Below are 15,002 nucleotides of genomic sequence, written 5' to 3' on the forward strand. Positions count from 1 at the left end.
CTCTGAGCCTCGTAGGCTGTGCTAGACGATATCTAGAGAACTCAAAGAGCAACACTTTGTCCTAGGTGTCACCTTTGGGAGTATCTCACCTGGGGAGCTTTCCTCCATGAAAACAAAAGCTTTCTCCATTTTGAAGCTACACAGGAGCAGCCATGGATCTCACAGGAATCTGCAGCCTTCTAGCTTCAGATAGATCACCACCTTCTGACCTCCAATGTTATTCCTCCTTTGCTCTTGTAGGCCACAGTGAATGCCCGGCCCCAGCGAATCCTCGACACATCCTCCCTCACCCAGTCGGCCCCAGCCAGCCCGACCAACAAGGGCATGCACATCCACCAAGTGGGGTAAGTGGCTTGCCAAGTCCTCTCCACTCTGGTGAGGTCCTAGATGCTACATCACCGCCAGGTCCTTGCTTTCCTCTCCTTTCTCCTCTCTTAGCACTTCTCCACCCCTCTCCATCCTCTCTCCCTCTTCCCTCCTTTCTCCCTAAACACACATGCACACGATGCCCCTTTCTAAACTTCTTTCCTATCCCAAGAACACTTCATCTGCACACAGCATGACAAGAAACATTGAATGATGTCTGATTCCTATGGCCTTTGGAATTTTTTCAGAGGACCTAGTTCTCTATGTAGGTGAGCAATGGGGTTGGTTCTACACTGCCACACCAGTTTCTGCTCAGGAAGTGGTGTGACTGGCTGGGCACACCAGTTCTGGATTATGTTATCTCTTCCTCACTGCCTTGGTTCACTCCTGTCTAGTGAAGGATGCGTCTCAATGCCTGCCAGGGAGCATCCAGCGAGGACAGTCTTACTTAGCTTCAGCAAGTGGCAGGCCAGGCGGTTGCACATTTCTGGGGGAGACATCTCTGGGAGAGAGGGCCTGGGATCTCATCTCTGTGTTGTGACCCTCAGTAAAGCATGCCGTCTGATCTTCTCGCAACTGCAGAGGCTCCCCCCCAGCATCTAGCACCAGCAGCTGTAGCCTGACCAATGATGTGGCCAAGCAGACTGTCAGCCGTGACCTGCCCTCCAGCCGCCCGGGTACTGCAGGCCCCACAGGGGCACAGTATACCCCTCACTCCCACCAGTTCCCTCGAACACGAAAGATGTTTGACAAAGGCCCTGATCAGGTACAAAGACATGAGCTGTTTTGCAGCCTCTTATGACCTGTAAGCACTCAGTGTCAGGACAGGGTGCTAAGGACTTTGCTTTCCTGGCATTCCTTAGTTTGGGATCATTCTGTCCCTGTGGCCCAATGCCAGCTACTGCCTTTGAGACACAGTGGCACCCAGGTGCAGCACCCCATCTGCAGGTCTGGTCTTCCTACAGCTCGTCCTCCTTCTAGGTTGGCTCATCTGGGCCACTGCATGAGTCACTATAAGCATGTGTAGTTAATTTGTTTTTCCCCTTTGTGGGTAAATAGCATTCTGTCTTCACTTGATTTGGCCACTGCTCTGTGATACTTGTTCTGAATGGCTTGTTTGATTTTTTTCCATGAGCACTCGATTACTCTATACAAGCAGGCACAAGCTCTTCCTTTAACTAAGCTGGAAAAAATGGTCCAGGAGAGAGGAATGTGCTGTTGCCTCCAAGAGCCACAGAGAATCACATCCTGTCAGCCACTGCACAGTAGAGAGGGATATTCAGAGTGTCTCTCAGCAGTAGAGAGTGCCTTGGCTCACTTTGTCATTTAGGGAATAAAGAAGGAGCCACAGCTTGGAGCAGTAACACACACCTGGAATCCCAGCACTCAGAATGTTGGGGTAGGAAGACCACTGGTTCTATACTACAAGTGAGAAGAGCACAGAATGGTCATCTGTGACAGCATTGTTCACTGTGACCTTTGTCTTAAGTTAGACATTCTTTCAAGTGTAAGAAGTAGAGGAGTACCAGAGTTACTGGCACAACCATACAATCCTGACACTCAGGAGCCTCAGGCAGGAAGATCAGGACTTCCAAGCCAGATTGGGAGACCCTGTCTCAAAGCTAAAGTCAGTATAAGGAACAATCAGATTAAAGCATTTCCTCCTGATTCTGCTCTTTCTCAAATACTCCCAAGACCACAGATGATGCAGATGATGCTGCCGGGCACAAAAGCTTCATTTGTGCTACGATACAGACTGGGTTCTGCGACTGGAGTGCCCGCTACTTTGCCCAGCCAGTCATGAAGGTGAGTCCTGAGTTCTTTGCCACAGTGGAACCTTGGCTTCCACAACCTTGGTGCTCACATCTGAAGCTGGGGTCCTCATGCTGCTTTCTTCTTCCCCATGTGTCCCTGGTGCTGGCCTTGGAGTTTGATCTTTGTTCCTCAAAGTCCCTTCCTAATGACACAAAGCCCCAATCCTGTCCCCATCTTTGGCTCACTGGGGTCTGTTAGCCCAACTGTGACCTGAGCAGGTGGGCCAGGATTTGCAGGGGTTTGGGTAGGGTGGAGCTCAGTCACATTCAGCCTTCCTTTGGTTTCTGTGGATTCTGTCACACCTTACACCAAAGCGCTGTCATGGTACAGGCATCAGTAGTTAAGACAGAAGAGCCAGCCACCAAGTGGTAGTGGCACATGACATGCCTTTAATCCCAGCACTTGGGAGTCAGAGGCAGGAGGATCTCTGTGGGCCAGCCTGATCTACAGAGTGAAGTTCAGGACAGTCAGGGCTACACAGAGAAACCCTGTCTTAAACAGAACAAAACAAAACAAAAAGAAAAGCAAAGTGGCCAGCTTTGCTTCCCTCATCTCTCCTTAAAGAAAGCACAGGCAAAAATCTGCCTGTCTAGAACTTGCCAGCATCACATCTTACCTTATCTAGCTCCCTCATGGAGGAGTGTGCTCAGACCTATCCATGTGCCATGCTTGGTGACTTAGCATTCTGGGGACAATGGGAATTTACTCTGCGAAACTGCCTTCTGGGTCTTACTCTTCCTTAGCTGTGATGCAAGATGTGTCAAGACTACAGATTTGTGCCCAAGCTAATGGCCCCAAAACTGCAGCAGCTACACTTCGTCAGCCTCTGAGTTCATGCAGGAGCTGCAGAGATGGGCTTTTAGGTTTGTCTGTAGGTCTGAAGCAGATTCTTAGAACATCTCCTCCTTCCTGCATATTGACAACTGAAAACCGAGACCCTCAGCTGCTTCTTAATTGTATGTCAAGCTAGATGCCCAAGTAAGTTCTCTGAAAAGCATTCAAGACAAGCATTAAAGGATAGAACGGCCAAACTTCCTACATCTTGGGCCACCATTCCCTGCAAACTAATCATCGCTTTGTTAAGATGCAAAATAATATATAAAAATCAAATATGGATGATCTCTGTGAGTCCTTATAAAAGCAAAAACTGAGATCCACTTAAATGTTCAACAGAGACTGGGTGGTCAAAAATTCTGAAATGTGGTTGAGGGCATAATTTAGCAATGAGACACTTGCCTGTCTTTCCTGAGACTCTGGATTCCATACAAGCACTGCAAAACCAAAATAAAAATACAGTCTCCTCCAGGCTGGACCAGGGTGTGGCTCAGTGATGGACAGCTTGCCTGTTGTACTAGAAGCTACAAGCTCCATCTCAGGACTGTCAAAAAAATAAAATAATAACGAAGAGGAAGTCATGAAACATTTGATCAGATATTATTGAAACTATTAAGCAAATTTTTTGATGTTTTTGCTTTTCATTTTGTTTTGTTTTGTTTTTGGGATTTTCAAGACAGGATTTCTCTGTGTAGCCCTGGCTGCCCTGGAACTCACTCTGTAGACCAGGCTGGCCTCAAACTCAGAGAGCCACCTGCCTCTGCCTCTGCCTCTGCCTCCCAAACGGTGGGATTAAAGGCATGTGCTACCACACCTTGCTAAGCAATTTTTTTAAATTAAATTTGAAAGTTAATTAGTAGCAGCCAGGTGTGGTGATGCATGCCCATAATCCCAGCATTCAGGAGGTTGAGGAGGGAGGATTGTGACTTCAGGGTCAGCCTGGACCATATTTGAGACCCTATCGAAAACCAAAACAGATCAAAAAGTTCATCGCATAAGAAAATGCTCATGACAAAAGCTTTTAGACAAATACTAAGAGCTGAACCTCCAGAGTAACAGCAGTTCCATAGACCCCACATGCTCATGGGAAATCCTAGAAGGGAACTCTGTGACCTCGGACACCTTGGTGGTGGTGGCACTGAGCGTACCTTTTCTGCATATATTTCTTCCTCCTACTCTCTTGGTACCAAGCATGAAGTGTTGGAATGCAAAGAAGTCAGCCTGCAGATCTTCCAGGTGTGAAGGTCAAGCTGTAGGAACAAGCACAGGTCCACGGCTGCCTGCTGCACTTACTTCCCAGTGGCAACGTTATGCTCACACAGAAGGGGAACATGGCCTTCTGGTCCAACAGGAGGAGAGGGCAATCCCTAGACTTGTGCGGTGAGCAAGAGCTGCCTAGGTGGTAAAGAACCCACACTGAGGGCACTCAGACACTGGGTGCCTCCAGGGTGGTCCTTTAGAGCCATGTGGACCATTGAGAAGTTTACCAGCATTTGGTTTCCTGTTATAGTCTGTACTTATGGCAGGTGAGGTTGAATAATGCAAAAACAGACTCCTGCTTCCCTCCCACCTTGGTGGCAGGGACTGGCAGTAATGGTGACTTCTGGGAACACCTATTGTCTGTCGTCCTTATGTGGTGAAAGGGAGGAAGGGAGCAAGCAGGTGGCTCAGAACACACTGCTGCTCGACTTAAAGCTGAGCTCAGTGTGTTCCCACAGGGCTGCCCTAGAGCGACAGGCCGTCCTAAGTACAGGGCAGTGGGCAGGAGTCCCCAGAGGCTGGTGACATGGGCTGGGCCTGAGGCAGGGTCTGCTGTGCAACACAGACTGGCTCTCCTCAGCTCACCGTAGACCCCAGGGCCTCCATATTCTCCTTGGAGTCCATGGGGCATGGGGTGAGAGTTGCCACCACAGGAGTTAGGTAGGGACGTGGACACTGCAGAAGCAGTGGCCAAAAAGACCCCCTAGGGCCGACTGTCCCATACAGAAGCCACAAGGAGCACTTGGCAAATAAGCAAATGGTTGTTTTCCTGGGACCCTGACGAGCCTGTGGTGGCACCAGTGTCGTGACTGGTGTTCTTTGTGATCCTGGGGGCAAACTCAGTCTCAGAACTGAGGGACTTGAAGTGAACTTTTAGCCTTCAGAGGGGGAGCAGGGCATGCTTTATCCTGTTTTAAAAGGGATTTCCCACGTGTGCCCAACGGTATAAAAGACACTCCTTGTCTTAATCACCTCATGATGTGTTGGTGTCACAGTGATCAGGGCCTTCCGCTGCTGGCCTGCTTACAAAAGTAAACATTCTAAGGCTAAGGTTGGACCTCAGGAGTAAAGAACTTTGAGCCTTAACTGCTTTAAAAGTGTGTAAAAAACGAAAATAGAGTTCAGATAGGAAAAGTATACTTCGTGTGTGTCAGTGATCACCTAAAAGGGACTTGAGTAAAGAAAAGTTAATTTCGGCTCACAGTTCCAGGATGCACCCTTATAAGGCAGTAGTCACAGGAGCAGGAGGCAGCTGTCCCATTGTGTTCGCAGTCAGAAAGCAGGAAGAGATCAAGGCTTGTGCTCAGCTCACTTTCTCCTGTTTATTCAGTCCAGGACCCAGGCACCTAATCTGTATAACCTCACCAGAGGTTCATTCCCATGGTGATTTTGAATCCCATCAGTTGACAGAATCAGCCATCACGTGGGACAGCAGTGAGCACCTGGTGGTCAGGACTAAGTGTCCAGAACTCATGGTCACAGTCTGGGCAGATGTGCAGGGGCCAAGAAAGGGCTCTCCCTGTGCTGGAGTCCACAGCTCAACAGCTGCTGTGTGAGCAACAAAACAATCCACAACTATGTCTTTTGTGCAGACCACAAAACAATGTTAATGACAGCCTGTCATGTGCTTAAAGAAAAAAAAAATACTGAATTTAGTGGGTTTTTTTTGTTGTTGTTCTTGGTTTTTTGTTTTTTGGGTTTTTTGTTTGTTTGTTTGTTTGTTTGTTTAGTTTGGGTTTTTTGTTTGTTTTCTTGTTTGACTAGTTGGTTGGTTTGGTTTGGTTTGGTTTTTTGAGATAGGATTTCTCTGTGTAGCCCTGGCTGACCTCTGTAGACTAGGCCGGCCTTGAATTCAGAGATCCATCTGCCTCTGCCTCTGGAATGCTGGAATCAAAGGTGTGCATCACCATATCCCAGCACCGAATTTAGTTTTAAATAGTAATGTTTTTCTTCTCTTAGCTGGCAAATTTCAAAGATTAGTTCTGTCAGGAACTTGCTTCATAAAGGAGCGAGGAAGCAAATGTCCTCAAATGCGTTAGTACTGGGGAAGTGCCACTGTGTCGTAGAGAGAGATTTGGCAGTTGCTGTCAGAATTAAGTGGCAGAACCAATGGTCCTTCTGAGGAGTGCATTCTTTTGTTTTGTTTTGTTTGGGCATGATTTTGTTTTTTCAAGATAAGGTCTCTCTGTCTAATAGTCCTGGCTGTCCTGGCTGGCATTGAACTCAGATCTGCTTACCTCTGCCTCCTGAGTGCTAGAATTAAAGGTGTGGGCCACCATGCCCAGCTGAGGCATTCTTTTTTTTTTTTTTTTTTTTTTTTTTTTTTTTTTTTTGGTTTTTTGAGACAGGGTTTCTCTGTGTAGCTTTGCGCCTTTCCTGGAACTCACTTGGTAGCCCAGGCTGGCCTCGAACTCACAGAGATCCACCTGGCTATGCCTTTTTTTTCTTTTTTCTTTTTTTTTTTTTTTTTTTTTTTTTTTTTTTTTTCAGCTGAGGCATTCTTAAGTCACTGCGTGTGTGGGTGTGGGTGTGGGTGTGGGTGTGTGGGGGTGCGTGTGTGTTGCTAGTCCAAAGGTGTGCTATGTAACACTGTAATAATCAAGAACTGCTACATCCGAAGACTGGGTGAATACCACACAGCCATGATTTGTGTCTCTCTGTTAGGACATAGTAGGATGCTCATCCAGACGCTGGGTCTGGGAACTGCCCGACAAGCTGATGGCCAGGGGCTTAGAGGGTTTGAGTCAGGTTTTACAGTATACATTTCTGGGTCTGGATTTTTTAGAAAGGATAGTTACTCATTTTATAATTTAAACCAACTAAAATACGATTTTAGTTGGAAAAAGAGCTTTAAGAGTCAGTAAACTGTTGCATGGCACCATGAACAGTAGGTGTCAGCATGTCAGCACAGACCTGCACCTCAACCCAGGCTTTACAGGTGCTCTCTGGTTGCAGGGCCCTTTGCAGCTCTTACTCCTGGGAAATCTACACATCCATGAAGCTGGCTCAAAGCACATTATTAAAAAGCCAGAAAATGGAAATCATGAGGCTAAATGAACATAATCACCATAATACACACAGCTTCATCTTGATTTTGCTGCATTTGCTTCGTGTGCTGTGGGGTTGCTCCTCTCCCTCGTGTGTAAGTTCTGAGTCTGTGGAAACACAAGGCTCTATGCTGGCTCTACTCTCTTCTGGTAAAGCTGGAAAAGTGTCGCTTCCACCCTGGAAGTCAGGAATGACACAAGAGGGAGTCCTGACTGCTCTTGAACCCTTCAGAGGGGGAATCAAACAGTACTGAGCTTCCTGAAAGGAGAGGGAAGGCAATGCCACCTCCAGGGAACTGGAGCCTTACACCTCTGTCAGAAAGGATGGACTCCTCGGGCTCCACTTGCCCATGGGTCTCCAGAGACTGAATATAAAATACCCATCCCTCAGGGCCTCTATACAGGCTCGTGTGTGTGTGTGTGTGTGTGTGTGTGTGTGTGTGTGTGTGTGTGTGTGTGTGTGTAGTGGAGGGGGATGTCTGTGTACACGCATGTGTGTGCCATGGATCCTAAGACAGAGTAGAAACCATCCTTAGTAATGTGAGCCTGGCAGAAGGGAGCATCCTCTGCGACAAGACACCAAGGCCCCCCTTTCTCAAAGGAACACAACTCATAAGCCCCTGGTGGAAAGGCAGCAACTGCTGCTCTCTCCAGACACTTGGAGGACCCTCCCAACTCAGAAAAGTTTAAGACAACACCTTATTTCAAGAGCCACCAGAAAAATGGTTGGGATTCTCCACAAGGGAGACGGAGCAGTCTCCACACAGCCCACGCGTAGAACCTGAAACACAGGCCCCGCTCACGGCCCCGCAGCAGAGAGACCTTCCTGACCAGCACCAGGTCAGCTGGGCCCGGCAGCAGGCTCAGCAGCTGACGTCTTACATCCAGAACAGAGAAACAAGCCCTGAGGTACCCACGAGGAGGAGCACAAGAACTGCTGAGGGAAGCACAGAGTAACCAGTGAGATGTGAAGTGGGAGTGAGAAAGGCGGCCATTCCAGCAGCAAAGCCCAAGTCCACCTCACCCCCTACACTGAGCATCCAGCCAGGAGAGGACAGAACTGTTCACCTTGGCCCCTGCTATTCTGCACATGAAGCGTGGAATTCATTTAAAAGTATAAAAGGCTCAAAATTGTCAGGCAAGCGCTGTCAAGAAACAGAAGCCAGTCATAGCGGGGACTCAACTCCAAGACAACCCAGATGCTGGAACTAACATATGGAATGTGAAATAACTGTCCAAACAGTGAATGCAGAGCAGGGCACCATGTTCCACCCCGTAAACTCCAGCTCTTGGAAGGCAGATGTAGGAGGATTGTCATGAGTTTGAAACCAGCCTTGGCCATGCTGTGACTTCCACGACATCCTGGCTACAGAGTAAGATCCTGTCATAAATATAAAATAAAATACAGGGGCTAATGAAAAAAAGTGGAGAATATGCATAAAGAGACTAGCCAATGGAAAATTAAGAAAGTCAAAAGAGGCCCAGTGAGATGGCTCATCAGACTTAAAAGTGCTGGCCACCAAGCCTGACAACTTGAGTGTGATCCCCAGGACCCATACTCACAAGGTGGCCTCCAGCCTCCATACAATTCACCTTGATGCATGTATACACACACACACACACACACACACACACACACACACACACACACACACACATATACACCACAGTAATTAAAAAAAGAATACCAAAAATGAAACACAAAGTGAGAAGGAAAAGGAAAATTCAGATCCCAGCACTTGGGAGGCTGCAGTAGTTTGAATGTATTTGGCCCCGTAAGCTCACAGGGAGTGGCACTATTAGGAGGTGTGGCCTTGTTGGAGGAGGCTGGATGACACAAGCCTTTAATCCAGACCTTGAGGCTGGAGGTCACACCTTTAATCTGTGCCACACCTTCTGTTGGAAGTGTATCACTGTGGGGGTAGGCTTGGAGGTCTTTTTCTCAAGCTTCACTCAGTGTGACAGTCGACTTCTTGTTTCCTCTGAGTCCAGATGTAGGACTGTCAGCTCTAGCACCATGTCTGTTTGTACAGTACCATGCTCCCTGCCATGATTGACTGAACCTCTGAACTGTAAGAGAGCTGGTCATAGTGTCTCTTCACAGCAATAGTAAACCCTAACTAAGACAGAGGTGTAGTCAGGTAGATCTCTGTGAGTTCAAGGCCAGCCCTGTCTACTTAGTCAACCCTGTCTCAAACAACAACAACAACAAGAAGATCACCTGTCAATGGGTCAGAAGACCTGCTGTTAAGATGGCAGTGTTCCTCAAATAGATCTGTGGACTCCCAGCTATCTCTTTGAAAATTGACAAGCTTGACACTGAATCCCTATGGAAATGTGAGGAACGAAAAGACATAAAAGAGTAAAGAAACAAGGCAACTCATACTTCTGATTTCAAAATTTATATGGCTGCACAAATTAAGTCCATGTGATCTGGACATGAGGACAGAAAGGTAGCAAAGCATGCCTAGCACCACTACTGTGACCATAAACACAACTCAGAGACAGGGCCCTTTAACATGAGCTACCGCAGTTCACTCGATTATAGATAAGCAACATGAGTCCTCTTGGCTGTTAAAGGAAATAGCCTTTGTCTCTTTTAGTCACTCACAAAAACTTCATAATTTAAAACATTAATTATATCAAAGAAAACTGAATAGTTTTACCAGTTGTTACCACTTGACTGTGTAGTGTTATAGTGTCCCCCACCCACAGGCTCACCGCTGAGAGCCTCGGTCCCCAGCTAGTGGCACTGATTTGGGAGTTGGGGCCTCCTTGGGGAAGTAGGTCTCTAGGAAGGGTTAGGGTTAGGGAAGATGCTCTTGTCTCCAGCCCCTTAGTCCACCTTGATGTGAGAAGCCCTGCTCTACCACATGCTTCTTGCCGTGATACCCTCCCTCACCACAACCCAAGAGCAATGGGGCCATGGGCTGAAACCTCTGATACTCCTGTATAGCCCAGACTGACCTGGAACTCAGTGTGTAGCTCAGGCTGGCCTCAAATTTGTAGCATTCCCCTACCTCAGCCTCTTGAATGCCAAGAGTAGAGCCATGACCATTCCTGGTTTCACCTTTTCTTTTACGTTGTTCATGTCAGTGTTTAGTCACAGCAGCTGAAGTCTGACTACCACAGCTAGCAGTTCTAACACAACTTTAAGGAAGAAGAACCTTCCTTAAATAGAAATACAGAGACACAGGTCTAGACTCTTTCCAATGTGCTACATAAAGACAACATGAATCTGATACCAAAACCAGATATGCTGTAGGAGAATAAACAACAATCCAGTAGACCTGAAGTCATCAACACAGCACTAATGAGGAAAACACACAATTACTGCTGAGCACATGGACCACCCTATCCTGATGTTGACTCAGCGTTAGAACCAGTCTAAGTGACCACAGCAGTGTGAAGGAAGACAGACTACACAGTTGTCTTCATAGCTGCAGAAAAAGCATCTGACGACGACAACAAACTCAGGAACTAGGGACAGAAGTAAATTCCTTTCCTTTTTGAAGGACACCCACAAAACCTTATAGTTAGCATCATTCTTGTTAGCAAAAGGCCTTGCTCAAACCAGCACAAGGTAAGGATGTCTGACTTCACCGTTTAATACCTTACCAGAGGCCCTAGACCTGTGTACATCAAGGCAAAGGAAGCAGTGTTTGCAGGTAGGGAAGGTGAAATGAGGCCATCTCCACCCCAGACACCCTGTGTGCATGGGAGGTCCAAGCCTGCCAAATGCTGCTAGAGTGAGTTGAGGTCAGTAGGCTTTCCAGATACAGAGGTGTGCTGCAAAACCCTACATCTTTGTCAGAAGCAACTAGAAATTGAAATGTAATATCAGTGGCATTTGCAAATAACACTACAAAACAGAAGTACTGAGGTGAAAATCTTTTTAAAAATACTGGAAATTACAATACTGTAAAAGAAATGAGAGAGGCCATATTCATAGGTGGGAAGGCTCAGTGGCATGTAGGTACTGGGCCTCCCTAAACAGCCACTTAAAATCAGTGCAGCCCTGATCAAAGTCCCAGGAAAGCTGTTTGGGCAAAAAATGATGAGCTTAAAACATGGAGAAAAGTGATGAAACTCCAAAAACTAGAAATTTTGCAATAGAACAAAGCTACATGTTTTACACTGTCCAGTCTCAAGACTGTCAAGTTAGTAATCAGGACGTGTGTGGAACTAGAGCATGGATAGACACATAGATCAATAGGATAGGATAGAGAGCCCAGAGACGGCCACACAGGCAGGTTCCATTGATTTTCAGCAAAGGTGTGAAAACAGTCCAATTCAGCAGAGACGTTTCAAAGAAACAGCCTTGATCTCCTCCACCTTACCAGCAAGTAACACAGTGAATTGTGTTCCCACATGTAAAACCTTTGGGTTAGGCAGAGCCTTTCGTAGGATACAAAACCACAAGCCATACAAGAAAACAAAATGATGAATTGGACTTCATCAAATAGATACTCAGACATTTCACATGACCATCCTCAGCTACACAGCACGTTTGAACACAGGCCAGGATATACAAAACACTGTGTCTCTGTGTCTTAGTTAGGATTCTTTTTTTTGGTTTTTGGTTTTTAGGTTTTTAGTTTTTCGAGACAGGGTTTCTCTGTGTAGTTTTGGTGCCTGTCCTGGATCTCGCTCTACAGACCAGGCTGGATCTCACAGGGATCCACCTGTCTCCGCCTCCCGAGTGCTGGGATTAAAGGCGTGAGCCACCACCACCCTGCTTACCTTAGTTAGGATTCTTTTTGCTGTGATGAAACACCATGACCAAAAACAACTTGGGGAGGAAGAGTTTATTCAACTTATACTTTCCTATCACAGTTCACCATCAAAGGAAGTCCAGACAGGAACTCAAGCAGGGCAGGGACTTGTTGATAGGAGTTGATGCAGAGGCCATGGAGGGGTGCTGCTTACCGGCTTGCTCCTCATGGCCTGCTCATCCTGCTTTCTTATAGAACCCAGGACCACCAGCCCAGGGACAGCCCCACCCACAGTGAACTGGGTGCTCCCCCATCAGTCACTAAGAAAATGCCCTACAGCAGCAGTTCTCTACCTGTGGATTTCAGCCCCTGTAATTGGATTTTTCTTTGGGCCGCCAGCTCACAAAAAAACACGGAGACTTAATATTAATTATGCAAGCTCAGCCAATAAGTTGGGCTTGTTTCTAACTAGCTCTTAAAACAAATTAACCCATGTCCTTTAATCTACGTTCTTTTACATGGCTCAGTTACCTTTACTCTGTACTGCTCATGCTGCTTCCTCTCCATCTTGCTGGCCACTCCTCCTTCCCTCTTCCCAGCGTCCTCTGTGCCTAGAGATCCTGCCTAGCTATTGGCCATTCAGCTTTTTATTAAACCAATCTGAGTAACACATCTTTACAGTGTGTAAAACATTTTTCCAAAACATTTCCCCCTTTTTGTTTAAATAAAAAGGAAAGGTTTTTAACTCTCACATAGTAAAATTATATACAATAATAATAATTGTCAGGCAAGAATTTATAGTAATTCAGAGAAAGTACTGTACTAGCTATCCTGTCTTGGTGAGTCTAAAGTTTTGTACCTAATTTACTTTCTACCATGACTAAGGAAAACTGTAACTATAACTGTCTAGTCTTCAACCCCATCAACGACCTGAGAAGGATATAATACTACCTGAGTAAACAGGAAGTGCAGAGTAAACAACTTCCAAAACTATAGAAATGACAGAGATTTCTAGCTGCCTAGACAGTCACTCAAGGTTCCTCTGCAACATTGGGGCATCCATCCTCAGGCTACAGGCCTAGAATATCTAACAGACTTTTCTGTGAAACAGGAATTGTGAAGGACTGTCCCACCTTGTCTTGGCAAACTTCATCAGTCTTGCACCTTTGTGTCCTGCTTGTCCAGTTTGGACGTACACTGTCAGCAGTCGAGGCCAGGGCAGTTTCTGGCCAGCTTTTCAACAAAGAAAGCAAACTCCATAGGAGGCTCTTCAGTGCCAGCATCCTTTTATGAAATAGATTGGTGCTGCCAGGAGTAGACATGTCATGAAATGTCTTACTCATTGTCATGAAAATCCTTATGTTATTAAAACATTTTAAATGACATATTCTGTAGGTCTTTGAAGTGTTTGAAGGTCACCCATCTAAAATATATCTCTGTATGATCTTGAAAACATACCTAACATGACTATAAATTTGATTGTTGTAGAAGACTATTAACCTGTATTTCTTTTTTATCCTAAATAGCTTTCAAGCCTAGAACTTTACAATACCTTAAACAAGAAATAGAAACATATAATACAATGTAACAAAAATAACCTAAAATTTGTATCAATACACAAAAAAATATCTTAAACAAGAATAGAAACTTAAATACAGTATAACAAAAATAACCTTAAATTTGTGTCAATATACAAAAATCCATACCAATGTAAAATATTTGAGACCAGTAGTTGTTTTTTTTGGCTTGAAAGTAGATACAATAATCTACCCTTTTATCCTATTATTCCTGTAACCCCCTTTTCCTTTTCAAAATGAAATCCCTGAATCTAATCTCCTTTGTTAAGCTTTTTTACTGACCATTGCCAGTAACAACTTGTAACTAACCCCCCTAAATGATGACAACTATCCATAACCCATTGAATGACCAAAAACCACCCAGCCCACCTCTTGGGAATGTGGATGTCATGTTTTCTAGACTGCTTCCTGTTTTCTGGAGGTGATGACATCTTTAGGAGACCCTGAAAAATTTTAAGATAATGGTCAAGTCCTGGGAGATCTAGCTATTGTCTAGTTTCTGTGTGATGGGAAAGTGTAGATCTTATCTGAAGTCTGGCTGAAGTGGTCTGGGAGGCTGGACCATCTCAGCCAGCAGCCTTGAAGCTGTTCTGGATGCAGAACTCTGAGGAAACTACAACAGAGGCATCTGAGAGGCTGGGTCACTTGGGCCACCCATTTTCACTGGTGTTTGGTTCCCTTGCTCTGAAAACTCACAAACTTTTAAAGGTAACATACATAACTGTATTAACATAAGAATGGAATGTGTGGTGTGTGCAAGTCAGCTAAAGATGATTTTTTTGTTCTATGTTTGAGCAGGTAAAAGGCATCTGTCAACTTTATAAGTCCATTTGGACTGCATAACCAAACTGTAATATAAACTACTATCTATGCCATATGAAAGGGTGGCATGTGATAATAAGTCATGAGGACTCTGTAGCCAATAAGATTTATCATGTCTCTTCCAGTCTCAGAGCTATTCCCATGCAGAGGGACCAGCTTACACGTCACCTGTCCTATAGTCTTTTTTGGCCATTTGTAATGAATCTTTCTCTGTCCCACCAGCCAGCTCCCAAATCATGATGTGAAGACTTAGTATTAATTATGAAAGCTTACCCAATAGCTTAGACTTGTTTTTAGCTAGCTCTTATACCTTAAATTAACCCATTTCTAGTCATCTGTGTGCTGCCGTGTGGCTCATGCTGTTACCTCTCCTGCATGTCTTCCTTGTTCTCCATCTGCCTGCATCTCCACCTTCTTCCCAGCATTCTGTCTGCCCTGAAAATCCTGCCTAGCTATTGACTGTTGAGCTTTTTATTAAACTAATCTGAGTGACACACAGTGTACAAAAAGATTATTCCAGAACAAACCCCTTTGAGTGTTGACCCTTTCACAGGGGTTGCCTAAGA

General features: G+C 45.6%; 1 protein-coding gene across 4 annotated transcripts in view; it reads left to right on the plus strand.

The window, feature by feature from the left end:
* Rptor (regulatory associated protein of MTOR complex 1) overlaps nt 1–15,002 on the plus strand; it is a 350,353-nt gene that overhangs the window by 315,246 nt on the left and 20,105 nt on the right. For all 4 annotated transcript variants that reach the window (XM_059272251.1, XM_059272252.1, XM_059272253.1 and 1 more), the window contains 3 exons: nt 241–344; nt 949–1,132; nt 2,062–2,172. In XM_059272251.1, the coding sequence (XP_059128234.1) occupies nt 241–344; nt 949–1,132; nt 2,062–2,172 (399 nt within the window). The remainder of the gene's footprint in view (nt 1–240; nt 345–948; nt 1,133–2,061; nt 2,173–15,002) is intronic.

This window comes from Peromyscus eremicus, chromosome 8a (genome assembly GCF_949786415.1).
Source record: "Peromyscus eremicus chromosome 8a, PerEre_H2_v1, whole genome shotgun sequence".
Lineage (NCBI taxonomy): Eukaryota > Metazoa > Chordata > Mammalia > Rodentia > Cricetidae > Peromyscus > Peromyscus eremicus.